We start from the raw sequence: 16,708 nt of genomic DNA, 5'->3' as shown, positions 1-16,708 counted from the left end.
CATATAGGATATATATATATATATAAGGGTATATATATATATATATATATATATATATATATAAGGGTATATATATATATATACAGGGTGCGTCAAAAACTGTATACACACTTTGAACTGTCATAGACAATTTATTTCCCGTTCTACAATGATAAATTTCAGAACATGGAAAGCTTAATGTCTAATTGGAAAAATAAATGTGAAGGTGGTTCTGTACCACACACAGTACCGGAGTGGCAAGGAAGTAACTGCAACATGGCGGACGTGCGTTTGAGTTTTGAAGAGCTGAAGCAGATAATTATGAATAATGATCTGTACTTGTCAGGAGAATGCGTTTCTGCAGTGAAAAAAAGCAAGAAAACGCTTTTATAGCGCTGCCCCAGTTGTTTTGTTTTTCGCCGAAGGTTGAGAAATGCTGCTTTTTTTTATTCTCATATAGGCCTATATATATACAGGGTGCGAAGCCCCGACGCCAAAAGCGCTTTCTTGCATTCTTCACTGCAAAAACGCATTCTCCCGACCTAAAGCTCATTATTCATACTGTTAAAAAAGGACCTTTTGAATAATGTTGTACTTGAAAAATATTCTAATATGAATTTATAGGCCCTTAATACATTAATAGACAACAAGAGCAATAAGCAATCCTTAGTAGTTCTTTAATTTATCTAGGAACACATACCTATATATATATATATATATATATATATATATATATATATATATATATATATATATATATATATTTATTTATTTATTTATAGGAATTTTGAAAGGAAACTCTTGCTCTACTGGAGTTTAAAGACATCAGAACTTTTCTGATGAATGTCAATAAATAAGCATTTATATTTTAGGACAAACAAGGACCTATATGTTTCTTTACTTTTTAGGTTTATGAAAGTAAACATTTTCTCTTTCATTCACTCTTTATACATTCTCTCTCCCTCTATCGGAGACCGAGAAAGAGAGAGAAATATAGTTTTGTTTATTTTATATATTAAGAATATTCCGTCAGATTTGAAGATAACTATACACTAGCTCAAAACTCCCGCGGTATGGCGCCGGGCAAGGCTAATCCCCAAAATCATCGAACCACAGCCCAGGGCGCATACCACACGACCAGGCAGCTAGCTAGCTAGATAGATACGTCAGCAAAACAAAATATATAAACTCTGATAGCCAACATTTATTTACGATTCACACTTATAATATCCTTTAATTTTTTCAAAAAACAAAACACTGACTACACGAGACAATGTTATGCTAAAACTCAAACGCTAACACAATTCGTACATTCTTTCCTAAAAACATACGATGATCTAAATAAAAAATACTATGCATGAGCATCACATAAACCTTTTTTTTTTTAAGTTTTTAATGATTTTTAGACTACTGAGCATATTTTACAGTGGCGTAGAACTCGTTTTGGCCCAGGCCCACATTTTTTTTTTGTTTGTTTTGGAAAGTTGATAACTACTGATAATTAATGGATGGACTCGGGTTTATATTTTGTCAATGATCAATTCTCACATATGCTATGCATATTGGGACGCCTTTTTGTATGCGGGTACCTTGCTACGCCATTGTATCTACATACAGACCTATAATATGCAAAATTGTTTTTTTTTCTAGTTTTAATGATTTATACATATGGACTTCAATTTATATAATTTTATTAGCCAAACTCATATTAGGCTTATGTGTAAACAAAAAAGTATCAGAAAAGATTCTACTAAATCTGTTATCTGGCAACATAGGCTCCATCTATAGTCACAGGAGAACCAGACATACTTGAGGCTACATCAGAACAGAGAAATGCCACTAGACCAGCTACCTCACTAATGGTGATTAAACGACCAATCGGAATTCGTTCTTTAAGAAGATCGTCCTGAAACAAAAAAAAAAAAAAGCAAAAGAATTGAATTTTTTTTCAAGACATTTGATTGCGTAGGAAGCGGTATAGCTTATAATCTGTCGAATATATTTTATTCTGATATAGATCTACTCTCTACTGGTATGGCCTTTATGAATTATAACTCAAACGCTTTAAGCTATAGCACACTTTGCTTAACTATCACTTTGTAGGTCTAATGGTTTTCATGAATAGTCTTCTGTGTATCTGATGTACAGAATAAGAAACTACTGATAAGCTATTTTTTTTATAATGTACGTGTAGAATAAGTTCTAGGACATTCTACATGTAGCCAAAAGTAGTCTAATATGTATATATATATATATACTAACATAGTTAACATACTGGACCATAGTGAGATTTCTCAATAAACCGTCATTGACATTGTTTAAAATCTCAATTCTCCTTTCAATTTTCATTTGTTATGTTTTCCTTTTGGTTCCCTAATACCGTCACATTTCTTCACATCCCTTTCTCTTCTTTTTCTATCTTTTTGTATTTTATTGCTCAAAGAATGTAACCCGGATATTTCAAAACGTAATCAAAGAGCAGATTACTATATGTAGAATAATCTCCCTTATACCTGCACTACCTGCTTGTAACAATTTTACTTGTAATCTATGGGACATTGAAAAGGTTAGCGCTTCAGTGGTCCATTATAATAAGAATGTTTTTATACCAGCACATGCATTTAGAAACTGGTTTTCCTTGTTATTTAATGTCTGGTACATATTTCAAGATTTAAGATAGGCATAGATAGCCCAGTTGCCGATAGGATTTAAACCTGCCATGAAATATTATCTTCCACTTCACCACCAGAAACAAAACAAAAAAAAACAAAACAAAAAAAAAAAAAAAAACAAAGTAGGCTTCCAGTATCTATAAGATATTTCAAGATGAACAAATAACTGAAATATAAATATTTTGGCTATTACCGTACCTTTCAACTAGCGCTCCGCAAGCTTCTTAAACATATCGTGCAAATGTCATAGGCATTCAACAACAACAACAAAACTATACTTTTTTTTTCGTGCCTGGGTGATAACATAATCTCGAATAAATTGCGAATAATCTTTAGACTGGTCTCTTGTCTCCAATGATCAGTAGCTGCCATAGGGGGTGGAAAGTGGGGCGACCGCGCCAAGGCCCTCGCCTGATTGATTCCTTTGTAACCGTCAGGTTCGAAAACCAGTTCAGTTCTCATAAACTAGAAATTGTCGCTCAATATTTCCAGGCATCTATATGATACCAATTACAAAGGTAAGCTCTTAATTTGACATTTTTGGTTTCGAAATACCGTTCAGTTTCGGTAAAGATAGCATTCTAAGCGGCTATCACTGTTTAAAAGTTGACTTTGACATAAAAAAAAAACACTTAGCCGAAACACTTATTTCGTAAATAAAGAGTCATACAATACTGTTATGTTTTTTTGTGTTTTTTTTTGTAAACTGAAACACGGGTTTTTTCACAGCCACCCAATGTATATGCACATAGCCTATTGGGGAAAAATGAATACATCATCGTCAAAGTTTCTTATACAACACTCCTTCTTCCCTAGTGCTATTAGAGAATGGGATGGGTTGCCTGAGCTAGCCAGGAAAACCAGTGACTTGGCAGAATTAAAGTCATTGGTTAATATGCATGACTAAATTCTTGACACGTAGGACGTAATCATCTTCTTTTTTGAAGTAACGTCTGTATTATATAAGATAAGATAAGATGTCGCGTTACACTATAGAAAGAATTGGCACGTAGGCCAATATAGTAAATATACTGTTAGTTTACTCCGCCATAGAAAACAAAAAGGACGAGGGTGTGTGAGAAGGATCCCTTGTTTTGTACTGTGGCCTAGCTCGTAGAGTTATTTCGGCCAGTCAGCACCCAGAAACTTTGACGATGATGTATTCATTTTTCCCCAATAGGCTATGTGCATATACATCGGGTGGCTGTGAAAAAACCCGTGTTTCAGTTTACAAAAAACTCGGATGTATTTTTTTTCATTACAAAATCGGATCTGCGAAAGTCAATGGACCACTGTTGCTCCAATCGTACACTTTGTTCTTATACCAAAGACTGAAGACTAAGTTGTTTTTTTTCATAGTAAGTTGTTTGGCACGAGAGCTACTGGAGGCCAATCAGCAAACGAAAGCTAATTCGGATGTTCCTTCAGAGTTGAAGATAATCTACTTCCTAGTCCAAATCTCCCGCAGGACGACGGAGAATGGCAGCGGGGACCAAAAAAAACAAATACACACACAAACACACACACACACATAAACACACACATAAACAGCGCATTTCGTGGAAGAACAAAACCTTTATGCGCCAAACAACGGTCAGTTTTGACGCTTGGTTGAGATGTTTGACAAAATCGACCCAATGCAAGAATATCTTCGGAGAACTAAGAATGCCGAGGCTCACGACCAGTATCTCGGATATAGGATTCAAAACGAACTTGTAAATGTGATGGTTTATTTTCCCGTCATCCTTGACTGCACGCTTGATATTAGCCACACATAAACATAGCGTTTTGTGGACGTATCAGATCCAGAAGTGAAGGTGGAGAACACTTTCAGTTTATGTAGTTAAAAGGCAGTACAGTACTTACATGAGATAGTAAGTTTGGTAACAAAAATAAGTTCTTAGCCTTAAGAGACGGGCGATCTCGTTAGCGTGACGTAGTACGCTATACGTATTCTTCCCTTACGGATCAGGCCCCGCATATGACGTTCGCCCAGGGCCCCGCGCACTGCTAAGCCGCCTCTGCCAATGATAGATATCATTGCCAAACGATTTAGGCGATCTTACGTCACAGCCGCTCTTCATTAGTTTATGATTAATTTCAACATTGAACAGCTCTTTAACCCGATGTAACAATGATCGGAATTCTCAATACTGTACAGTGGGGACATTTGGAACAGCAGTATTCAAACCATGACCATAAGTAAAACAGAAAACGAGACAGTATCTGGAACAATGCTAGAAAATAGTTGCGGTTAATTGCATAAATACTTGGGATCAATATCTGAACTAGATGCAAAAGTGAACACAATATTGGAATCCATGCACCATTTCTTCAAATCGTTTAGGTAAAATTCCGTTTTTTTTTTTTTCGACAATGCAAGTGACGAATAAGGACATTTAATATGTCACATTCTTATGTTGAAAGTAACATCTACAACTTTGCTTTTCGTTGCCGTTTTGATGCACCAGACTCAAAATAACATTTTGACATTTTCACCAAACGGAAGCAACATGTGTCCTCTGATATAGATAGTCTAATACAATAAATCAAAATAACATAGTCTAATACAATAAATCAAAATAACATTTTGACATTTTCACCAAACGGAAGCAACATGTGTCCTCTGATATAGATAGTCTAATACAATAAATCTTAAGTCACTGTAGAGACGCAGAGCTATAAAATTAGGATAGAAGACAGTCACAGAACTCTAAAAAAAAGCCTTTTTTTTATTCCTTTGCGAGGCCCCCCACAGATCGGAGGCCCTAAGCCGCTGCCTAGTTTGTCTATGCCCAACCAAGGCCGGTCCTGACCAGGGACAACCAGTACAAAGATAATTCCGTTATCTCGCGTTTAACGATAATACGTATATTTTAATTAATTAGACTATACATCGGTGGCTATCAAATATCCCTGTATTTTATTTGCACTACTACCCCCCCCCCCCAATGAGGCGCGGTGGCTAAGCGGTAAAGCCCTTGGCTTCCGTACCGGAGTCCGGGGTTCGAATCCTGGTGAAGACGGGGATTTTTAATTTTGGGATCTTCGGGCGCCTCTGAGTCAACCCAGCTCCAATGGGTACCTGACATTAGTTGGGGAAAAGTAAAGGCGGTTGGTCGTTGTGCTGTCCACATGACACCCACGATAACCGTAGGCCACAGAAACAGATGACCTTTACATCATCTGAAAGGTCTGAAAGGGGAACTTTACTTTTTTTTTACTACCCCCCCCCAAAGTGCCGACTAGGCTTGCTAAGACAAAGAATAGATATGAGAATAAATGTGTATCGGTTTAGTCCTACAACTCCATACTTAACATCGGGGCCTTAAGCTCTGGGGATATATTCATATTTATAACCACGAAGATAAGAACAAAGAGAATAATATTTTTTTAATACAATGATGTTACCTTATTGGAACTTGACGTCGCTGCCTGTGCCGACAGGTTCTTAGCAAACACGTGACCCACTGAGAATAGAAAGAAATAATTACGTTTCATTAATGCAGGGCAACTATGCAAGATGCCAATGAAACAAGATTAGAGTCTATACATTGCTATGATGTGTATGAAACAAGATTAGAGTCTATACATTGCTATGATGTGTATGAAACAAGATTAGAGTCTATACATTGCTATGATGTGTATGAAACAAGATTAGAGTCTATACATTGCTATGATGTGTATGAAACAAGATTAGAGTCTATACATTGCTATGATGTGTATGAAACAAGATTAGAGTCTATACATTGCTATGATGTGTATGAAACAAGATTAGAGTCTATACATTGCTATGATGTGTATGAAACAAGATTAGAGTCTATACATTGCTATGATGTGTATGAAACAAGATTAGAGTCTATACATTGCTATGATGTGTATGATTCGTTATCCACTTCTTCTAATGCGTCAAAGGCGACTCTTCATTTCTTTACTAGTTTGGACAAATTGTCTGATCTTGAAGAACTAAAGAAATGAATCGAACAACAATAATAATATTCTAAGATTTTTATGTCTCATTTATTTTTCACCCACAGTGTGCTTCTGAATTCTCTATGACCTGTTCACAAGAAGTCAAACCTGCCTCTTTAATCGTATTCAGCGTATATATTAGCAGTGTTAGCGTGTCTTAAATTCACAGTTTATGTTTATGTTATCAATGAAGATAGCAATGGTTCCGAGGAGGATCACTTACTTGGAGCATCCACTAATCCAGGACAGACTGCATTACAAGTGACTCCATGCTGAGCGCCTTCAAGGGCCACAACCTAGTGCAATTAAACAAAGTTTTAAATTTCTTAGATTTGTTTTAAAGTGAACAATGATGTTTGAGTAGACTTTTGGCCCCCTCAGGGGTCAATGACGGTCAGTTGTTTACATTACCATCCGGATATTATATAGACATTTTTTATTAATACAAATTTTCAGAACTCTGGCATTATCACTAAAATAAAATAAAACCTAAGAATGAAAGACCAATTGGTATTCCAGAGACCGAACATAGTCACAATATTAATTAGACGTGAACGTCAACAAATCAATGTTATTAACCAGCAGGATCAGATAACCAATTCATGCTATCTATGCAGCAAGGAGAATTACTTGTGTGGATTTTTTCTAGCTTGTGGGATAAGAAATGTGCTTTTATACCCGTGTCTACATGAATAATTACTTATGATTAAGTGTACTCTATTACATTAAATAGGTCACTGTTATCATACCATTGACTGTATTAACGGATCAGAATGACATCTCGCTGAGAAATAACGTTGGCATAACAAATAAAATGTAACTCTCAAAAGCGTACAAAGTAACTAAAATCCTTATTTGACGAATAGACCCGCAAAATGAGTTTAGAGAAAAAGAGGATGGGGCGCATAATTTTTTTTTTCACTATCTGAAAAAACAAAGTGTAACGTCCCCCCCCCCCAACCAAACTCCGTGTCCGGAGAAAATGGAGGGGAGAGGATTCTTCCTCCAGTGTCACAATCATCCTCCTTTTTTTGTTCTTGGTAGAGATGGAAGTAGAGAAACACAATCAGGCATTAAATAAGAATTAAGATTATCAACACGTCGAACTAATTCTGTATACAGATTGTTGCTGCACAATGTCATGCAGGTCCCCCCTCCGCCTCCTCACCTGGATGCACGATTAATTTTATTTGATCAATAAAACAACAGTTTTTTAAAACCAAACATATTTACAATAAGCTATCTAAAGGCTCACCCGAGAGAATCCGATGAGCGCCGACTTTGTAGAGCAATAGGCAACGTTTCCAATCTCCCCAGCTTGACCCATTATGGAAGACATGTTGACAATTCTTCCCCAACCTATGACAAGAGACTTCATCATATTCCCATACTTTTCATTATATCTTTCATGTTAAGTAATCAATTAAATGAGGTCATTATCTTGAACTTCTAGGGAATGACTTTTTTTTTCCCAATACATTTTTTTCCCGACAGAGTTTGAACAAAAAAATGTTGATACAGGCTTATAACATATTGAACTGTATGTTTGATTTAATTGCAACTTTTGTGAATTTTCTGTTTGTTTGTTGTTTCTGAATTTCTTAAATCTGATATCTTTTTTTTTTTGATAGTTCAAGATTAATGGCAATATCTTCGATTCCGAGAATTATAGATGATTGCAGTGTTTCAGATGGCGACTCAAGATTATGGAGCTATCCAACGCTACAGATTGAGGCTTGTGTTCTAAACACTTATGGAGCTATCCAACGCTACAGATTGAGGCTAGTGTTCTAAACACTTATGGAGCTATCCAACGCTACAGATTGAGGCTAGTGTTCTAAACACTTATGGAGCTATCCAACGCTACAGATTGAGGCTTGTGTTCTAAACACTTATGGAGCTATCCAACGCTACAGATTGAGGCTTGTGTTCTAAACACTTATGGAGCTATCCAACGCTACAGATTGAGGCTAGTGTTCTAAACACATATGGAGCTATCCAACGCTACAGATTGAGGCTAGTGTTCTAAACACTTATGGAGCTATCCAACGCTACAGATTGAGGCTAGTGTTCTAAACACTTATGGAGCTATCCAACGCTACAGATTGAGGCTAGTGTTCTAAACACTTATGGAGCTATCCAACGCTACAGATTGAGGCTTGTGTTCTAAACACTTATGGAGCTATCCAACGCTACAGATTGAGGCTTGTGTTCTAAACACTTATGGAGCTATCCAACGCTACAGATTGAGGCTAGTGTTCTAAACACATATGGAGCTATCCAACGCTACAGATTGAGGCTAGTGTTCTAAACACTTATGGAGCTATCCAACGCTACAGATTGAGGCTAGTGTTCTAAACACTTATGGAGCTATCCAACGCTACAGATTGAGGCTAGTGTTCTAAACACTTATGGAGCTATCCAACGCTACAGATTGAGGCTAGTGTTCTAAACACTTATGGAGCTATCCAACGCTACAGATTGAGGCTTGTGTTCTAAACACTTATGGAGCTATCCAACGCTACAGATTGAGGCTAGTGTTCTAAACACTTATGGAGCTATCCAACGCTACAGATTGAGGCTTGTGTTCTAAACACTTATGGAGCTATCCAACGCTACAGATTGAGGCTAGTGTTCTAAACACTTATGGAGCTATCCAACGCTACAGATTGAGGCTAGTGTTCTAAACACTTATGGAGCTATCCAACGCTACAGATTGAGGCTAGTGTTCTAAACACTTATGGAGCTATCCAACGCTACAGATTGAGGCTTGTGTTCTAAACACTTATGGAGCTATCCAACGCTACAGATTGAGGCTTGTGTTCTAAACACTTATGGAGCTATCCAACGCTACAGATTGAGGCTAGTGTTCTAAACACTTATGGAGCTATCCAACGCTACAGATTGAGGCTTGTGTTCTAAACACTTATGGAGCTATCCAACGCTACAGATTGAGGCTTGTGTTCTAAACACTTATGGAGCTATCCAACGCTACAGATTGAGGCTAGTGTTCTAAACACTTATGGAGCTATCCAACGCTACAGATTGAGGCTTGTGTTCTAAACACTTATGGAGCTATCCAACGCTACAGATTGAGGCTTGTGTTCTAAACACTTATGGAGCTATCCAACGCTACAGATTGAGGCTAGTGTTCTAAACACATATGGAGCTATGCAGAGTGATAGTTGTTATTGTGAAAAAGTAAATAAAACATGGCATGTATTTGTGTTGGCTGTCATTGTTTTAATATAAAGATTAAGACTATATAAAAAAAAAGGAAATTTGGCAATTGGTAGGCTAAAGCTTCACACATTTAAGAATGTAGATAGAGTAAGTCAGATGTGTCTATCCAAGCCTAGAGACTATAAAACTGGTTTTTGTTTTAATCTATTTGCAAATGTCATTTTACTAACACCGCGTGAAATTACAAAGTTCCCTGCTGTGACGTATTACTTATTTCAACCAAAGAACAATAACTCACCTCGCTTCTTCATCAAGGGAAAGAATGCTCTGGTCAGAATGAAAGGTGCAGACAGATTGACTGCAAGCGTCTCTTGCCAGACTTTCGTTGTTAAATCATCAACAAGACCGTTGCCAAGAACACCTACAACCATTAAATGGTCCATTAATTGTTATACAATTTTCATGAATACTTAGATCTATTTACTTTACTATAGGGGTGGCCAAACTTTTGGCTCTATGCGCCATTTTGTTTTCACTTCTGATTCAGATGCGCCACTTAAAATATTACAACTTTCAGTCCTGTAAAGTATAGTTTGTTATGCACATGTGTGTTCTATAGAAAAGAGAATTTAAGAAATAAGATTGTAAAATGCTCACCCGTCTTTGTTAACAAGTTCAAGTTTGTATTTATTTTATAATTGCAATATATTATTTTTGGTTGACCTATAGCCTAATAATTTATTAACACTGCTTCAGTTTTAATTTAAAAAACAACAACATACATGCAATAAATATATTTTGCGAGTTCCTTAAATTTGCTCTTCTTCCACCAAATCTATGATGTTAAGAGTTCATCTCGTGGCCTCAGTTTGTTTTTTATCCTTTTCATGAATGAACAATTGCTTGCTTGCACCAGTATCTGACAGGCATAAGCAAGATGACAGTTCCAGTAACTCCACCAGTCATTGGCGGCTTAGTTTAATTTAGTTAATTTTATTTCATCGATGATTTCCTAGACATAATTTTGATTCCTCAAATATATCAGACTATTTGGGTTTTCTTTAGAGTGACTTAAGGCCAATATATTCTTTAAAAATGTTGAAATAATCATTTTTGTGAAAATTAGAAAGCTTAAATAGGTAACATAAAAATTGTCCATGTTTAACAAAAAGAAAACGCATACATATTTACAAGATAGGATATAATGCTAACAATTACATAAACCAACGTGTTTTTTTTAATCTGATTAGTTTTATAAACATTTCGGTCAATTTGGCGTTGTATTAGCTAGTAAATAAAATTTCTGTGAAACTTTAAATTTAAACATTGGTTATTTTTTTTGCAAATAGAATTTTTTTTTCTCAGGGTGAAATGCGCCACTTGTAAATTGTGCAATGCGCCACTTTTGGCGCATGGCCTTAGGTTGGCCACCCTTGCTTTACTATAAATGTTTTATATTTAAGTATTAACTCTTATCACTTTAATTTAAGTGTTTACTAAATTTTAAAGTCAAGATGCAGAAATCAAATTGTTAATATGTTTTTACATGCATCTCTCTTAACACTTATTTACAGTTTCAGTTTGTCCTGATGTCAGTCTGGTTCAGATACCTGCATTGTTCACCAAAATGTCAACGCCATCAGGATACAACGCTAACACATCTTGGCAAAAACTTTCCACTTTCTCAGCTTCCAAAAAATCACTTGGTAAAAACTGAAATTTTCCTTTGTAAGAACTGTTTGATATAGAATAGAAAATATAGGCATGAAACTGTTTGGTATAGAATAGAAAATATAGACATGAAACTGTTTGGTATAGAATAGAAAATATAGACATGAAACTGTTTGGTATAGAATAGAAAATATAGACATGAAACTGTTTGGTATACAATAGAAAATATAGGCATGAAACTGTTTGGTATACAATAGAAAATATAGACATGAAACTGTTTGGTATAGAATAGAAAATATAGACATGAAACTGTTTGGTATACAATAGAAAATATAGACATGAAACTGTTTGGTATACAATAGAAAATATAGGCATGAAACTGTTTGGTATACAATAGAAAATATAGACATGAAACTGTTTGGTATAGAATAGAAAATATAGACATGAAACTGTTTGGTATACAATAGAAAATATAGGCATGAAACTGTTTGGTATACAATAGAAAATATAGGCATGAAACTGTTTGGTATAGAATAGAAAATATAGACATGAAACTGTTTGGTATACAATAGAAAATATAGACATGAAACTGTTTGGTATACAATAGAAAATATAGACATGAAACTGTTTGGTATACAATAGAAAATATAGACATGAAACTGTTTGGTATACAATAGAAAATATAGACATGAAACTGTTTGGTATACAATAGAAAATATAGGCATGAAACTGTTTGGTATAGAATAGAAAATATAGACATGAAACTGTTTGGTATAGAATAGAAAATATAGACATGAAACTGTTTGGTATAGAATAGAAAATATAGACATGAAACTGTTTGGTATACAATAGAAAATATAGACATGAAACTGTTTGGTATAGAATAGAAAATATAGACATGAAACTGTTTGGTATACAATAGAAAATATAGACATGAAACTGTTTGGTATACAATAGAAAATATAGACATGAAACTGTTTGGTATACAATAGAAAATATAGACGTGAAACAAACAACTTTGATGGAATAAGAAAATAAGCTTGTGCGTGTATGTGTTACAGAAATATCAGCTTTTATATTGAAATTGACGAAAATTAGAGCCTTAAATAAAATTCATTTATTATACATGTTACTATCATCATCATCATCATCTTTCATTTGCGTTCCTCATGGAACGTAGGGCATTAGTAAAAACACGCCACTCTCCACGGTCTCTTGCTAGTTTTTTAATGGCATCCCAGCTCTTTCCGGTCCTCTCGGCTTCAACTAGTATACTGCGTCGCCATGTTCTTTTTGGTCTTCCTCTGCGTCTTGTTCCCTGGGGGTTCCACTCTAAGATCTGCCTAGCTCTGTTGTTATTTTTTCTAAGGGTGTGACCAATCCATCTCCACTTCCTCTCTAAGATCTGCACCTCTATATTTTTCTGCCCACTCATCTCCCACAGTTTGGTGTTTTCTACTTTGTCGTACCAGTGTATTTTAAAGACATTTCTCAGACATCTGTTGATGAAGGTCTGTACTTTTTTTTTGTTGTCGCTTTAGTTGTTCTCCATGTTTCTGAACCATACAGTAGGACCGCCTTGACATTAGAGTTAAATATTCTTATTTTAGTTACTATGATGTACAGTTATTTTAGCAGAAGTAACCATTAGAACACTGTTTTGAGACACATTCATTACAATTTAAAATGAAATACGAATCTCATAGAAATAATTCACTTACATTTAGAGACTATGAAACAGTTCTCTTTAACTTAAGACATTTCTGGTAACACTAAAAAAAAAAAACAAAAAAAAAAACACGCTACTAGGCCGAAGAAAAAAAAAAGAACTTTTCAAAAGTCTGAGCTCTATACGAAATAAAATGAGGGTTATTAAATCGACCGAGACGTTTAACATTCTCTACCTAAATCTAGCTTCACCTTATTTAGTTATACTTCGTGACGTAACCATCACCATCATCATTTAATGTGCATAAAATGTATGTGTCTGTGAAATAAAGAGTTATCACCAAGCTTGTCACGTGTACGTATGTGTGTATGTGTCGTATTGAAAGTGTGTCAGACAGAATTCCAATCATTTAGGCCTACACCCCCCCCTCTCGGGCTCACCCTTCTATAACACAATACAATATTCATGGGTTAAACTGCAGGAGTAACCTTTTGACCTAAAGTGTTTTTTAAATAAATGAAATTCTCCAGATTTTTTTTTTAGCTTTAACTTAGTTAACATTTTGTCTCCTCTTACCCTGTAAACTCTTCCAGTAATTTGGGCACCAACGTTTCATCAATAAGTCCTGTAAGAATCACAGAGCAGCCTTTGCTGGCCAGGCAGTGCGCTACGCCACGGCCAATCCCAGTTGTAGAGCCTGTCACTAAGGCGACTTTGCCAGACAGACTATCGGACATGATGAATAAAAAACAGTATGCTCTAGATCTACTTCCTTCCTAAATATGCAAGGAATTATGGAACTGAATGGCAACTGAAGCTTCCTTTTCTAGTTGAAATCTAGACCTTGACCTCTTTGACATTGGCTACTGGAGCGTAAACAGGAAACCCAAGAAGTAGGACAAAATGTCGTTGCTGGTAGACATGTAATACAGGTGAACCTTGCAGACGTGAAAATATTTATAATAACAAAAACATATTAAAACATTGTGTGTGTTTGTGAGGGTGTGTGTGTGTTGGTAGCACATTCTTGATAGAGAGAGAGAGAGGCGCCACCCTTAGCGTTTGTTTCCAGCCGCCTAGCGTGCATTACGCAAAGCCGCAGGATTTTTTGTTTGTTCAGAAGGGCTTTTGAAAGTGAGGTTTTCACTAGTTTTCAACCTCTCGAGCCCAAGACTTTCACTGGAACTCCATGTCATTTATTTCTGCTACTAGAGTACACACGATCTCAATTAATTATGTTTACACCTGTGTACTTTACGAGTTTTTACACGTTGCACTTTTGTCAGATTAATTCGGCATGCAAACGAATACAAAAATAAAATAGTTTTTCTAATGCAAAATCTTTTTGTGGAATAATGTTTGTTTTAAATTGAACGCAACTATCGTATTTTTGTTTACAATACCTCTTTTCAGCTCGTATCTTCGTGGAACATGGAATCTGGACACGTGTCTAATCATTAGAGAATCTAATGATTTTCGGATTTTCTTAGAAATTTAACAGTTGGTGTATCTCGCTGAAAATAAAAAAGAGTCAGTAGCTCGTTGGCCACACTGGGAAAACACTAGTTTGAAGTTGATAATTTTTCAAAGTAAAAAAAAGAAATAAATTTACATTTGGCTAGAGAACGAGAAAATGTTTATCTTGAACGGCTTCGGAAATTCCCGCTTGTTGGCATTATTCATTCAATCAATTAATGTTCAGAAACATGTAGCACACCGTCTTCTAAATCTAGATTTAAAGGCCTATCAGTAGAATAGTATACATTCTAGTAGAACTATACATTCTCTAAACCAGGATTCTGCCATTGGGGTTGGTAGGGGCGGGGAAAATGTTTCTTTTTTACAAATCTTTAATCAACTCACTCTGTCTGTCATTCTGTCTGTCTGGTAAAAAGTTTGCACACGTTATCCTTACGTTATACGCACTGATTCTCGGATCAAGTTGAAACTTTGTGTTAAATGGTGTAGACAATACATGAATCAATTAAAAAAAACGGCCAATTAGTCAATTAATTACTGGTTATTATTTTTTTTTCAATCCAACAAGGGAAATTACTCCTTCAGCATTCATAGATATGGTTAACTGTGTCGGGGTTTGTCTCCTTAAATAATTGTACACGTCATTTCACCCACACCCATTCTCGGATTAAGTTCAAACGTTAAAAAATATTTAATGTACCTAACAAAAATTAAATCAATTAAAAAGTAAGTAATTAGAGTCTAGTCAAATATTATTGGCAATGATTTCAATCACAGACGAAATTATTTTTTTTTGTAAACAAAATAACGAAAGTAAGAATACTAGTTATTGTTATCATGAGATAAAAAAAAAGATTTATATCCCAGGAGAGGATGTTTAGCATGCAACCAGAGAGTGTTTAGTAGTGATGTTATTGAGGTGATGAATCAAGTTAGATAATTCTTGTATACTATAGTGCAGTGGTCGGCAACCTTTTGAGTCGGAAGAGCCAAAAATGACAATTTACATAATTTCAACGTTTTTAGAGAGCCACAAGATTTTTTTCTTGCCAACAATAAATAGTACTTGCATAAATAACGTTTTTTTTTTTAATAAAAAAAAACAGCAACTATTTATTCATAAGAACAAATATCTTTCTATCCTTATTTAAATAATGTTTTTCACTACATATGTATGTGTTTATCCACGCCTATACAAATGTTACACAGTATAGGATAATTATTTGTTATATAAGTATACAATGTAAACAATTAAACATGTACATAACACACTAACTTGTACTTCAATAACAAACAATTGAACAAAGGAATTCAACGGGAGCTTTGGCTTTGCATGTTTTTAGAAAGTTTCTATAAATTTGGCTCATAACTTGTTGTTTTTAATTTCAAACAAGAACCTTAATTTTTTTTTTATTCTAACTTTGCTTTTAATTAAAATCATGCAAGAGAACATTTGCTCGCACGAATATGCCGATCCGAAGATAGCCTTCCAAAATGCCAACTTTTTCACCTGACTGTAGCAATCTGGAAGACTAATCCATGCGTCAAATATATGAGCCTCATCTCGCGGCATTTCTTTTTAAGCTGTCCACTTTTGTTGCGTTACATACATTTCTAGACCTTCAACTCTTCCAACCTGATTGTCAACTCTGTAAATTGTTCACTCCACAAAGCTTTAATTTTTTAATCGATCAATTGCATGTCTAGAGATCCAGTACCAATTCCAAATGGATCAATGTGGATTTCGTAACTATTTGTGTTGAGAGGATTTTTTTTTATACATGCTACAATCGTTTTGTATGTTTTGAATTGCTCAAATCTGTCAATAAATTTATCTTTAATTTTTCTTTATAACTGTGCTGAAGTAGCTCAAGCCCACAGTTGCACTGGTTTTATCGCAATATTGCTGTATAAATTGAAAATGAAGCAATTGACCGCTCTGAATATCTTCTGCAAAAAAAGAATTAATTTATCTTCAAAACAAACCAATTCTTCTTCAAAACATAGACTGGGTTTTCCTCTCCTTGCAGTTTAAGATTCAGCTCATTTAATTTCATTGTTATATCCACCATAAAGTAAAATG

The 16,708-nt window shown here is 35.2% G+C and overlaps 1 protein-coding gene across 1 annotated transcript; it reads right to left on the bottom strand.

Annotated features, from left to right (window-relative positions):
• Positions 1-1,163: 1,163 nt before the first annotated feature.
• Positions 1,164-14,000, bottom strand: LOC106066249 (3-oxoacyl-[acyl-carrier-protein] reductase FabG-like). The gene is made up of 7 exons (XM_056012037.1): positions 13,723-14,000; positions 11,417-11,541; positions 10,105-10,227; positions 7,879-7,982; positions 6,847-6,919; positions 6,063-6,121; positions 1,164-1,885 (listed from the first exon to the last, which is right to left on the bottom strand). The coding sequence occupies exons 1-7, from the start codon at positions 13,881-13,883 to the stop codon at positions 1,739-1,741; spliced, it is 792 nt and encodes a 263-aa protein (XP_055868012.1). The 5' UTR covers positions 13,884-14,000; the 3' UTR covers positions 1,164-1,738.
• Between the last annotated feature and the right edge of the window lie 2,708 nt (positions 14,001-16,708).

This window comes from Biomphalaria glabrata, chromosome 15 (assembly GCF_947242115.1).
Source record: "Biomphalaria glabrata chromosome 15, xgBioGlab47.1, whole genome shotgun sequence".
Taxonomy (NCBI): Eukaryota; Metazoa; Mollusca; class Gastropoda; family Planorbidae; genus Biomphalaria; species Biomphalaria glabrata.
The sequence above is the reverse complement of the archived record's forward strand: the minus strand, read 5'-3'. Positions and strand labels throughout refer to the sequence as shown.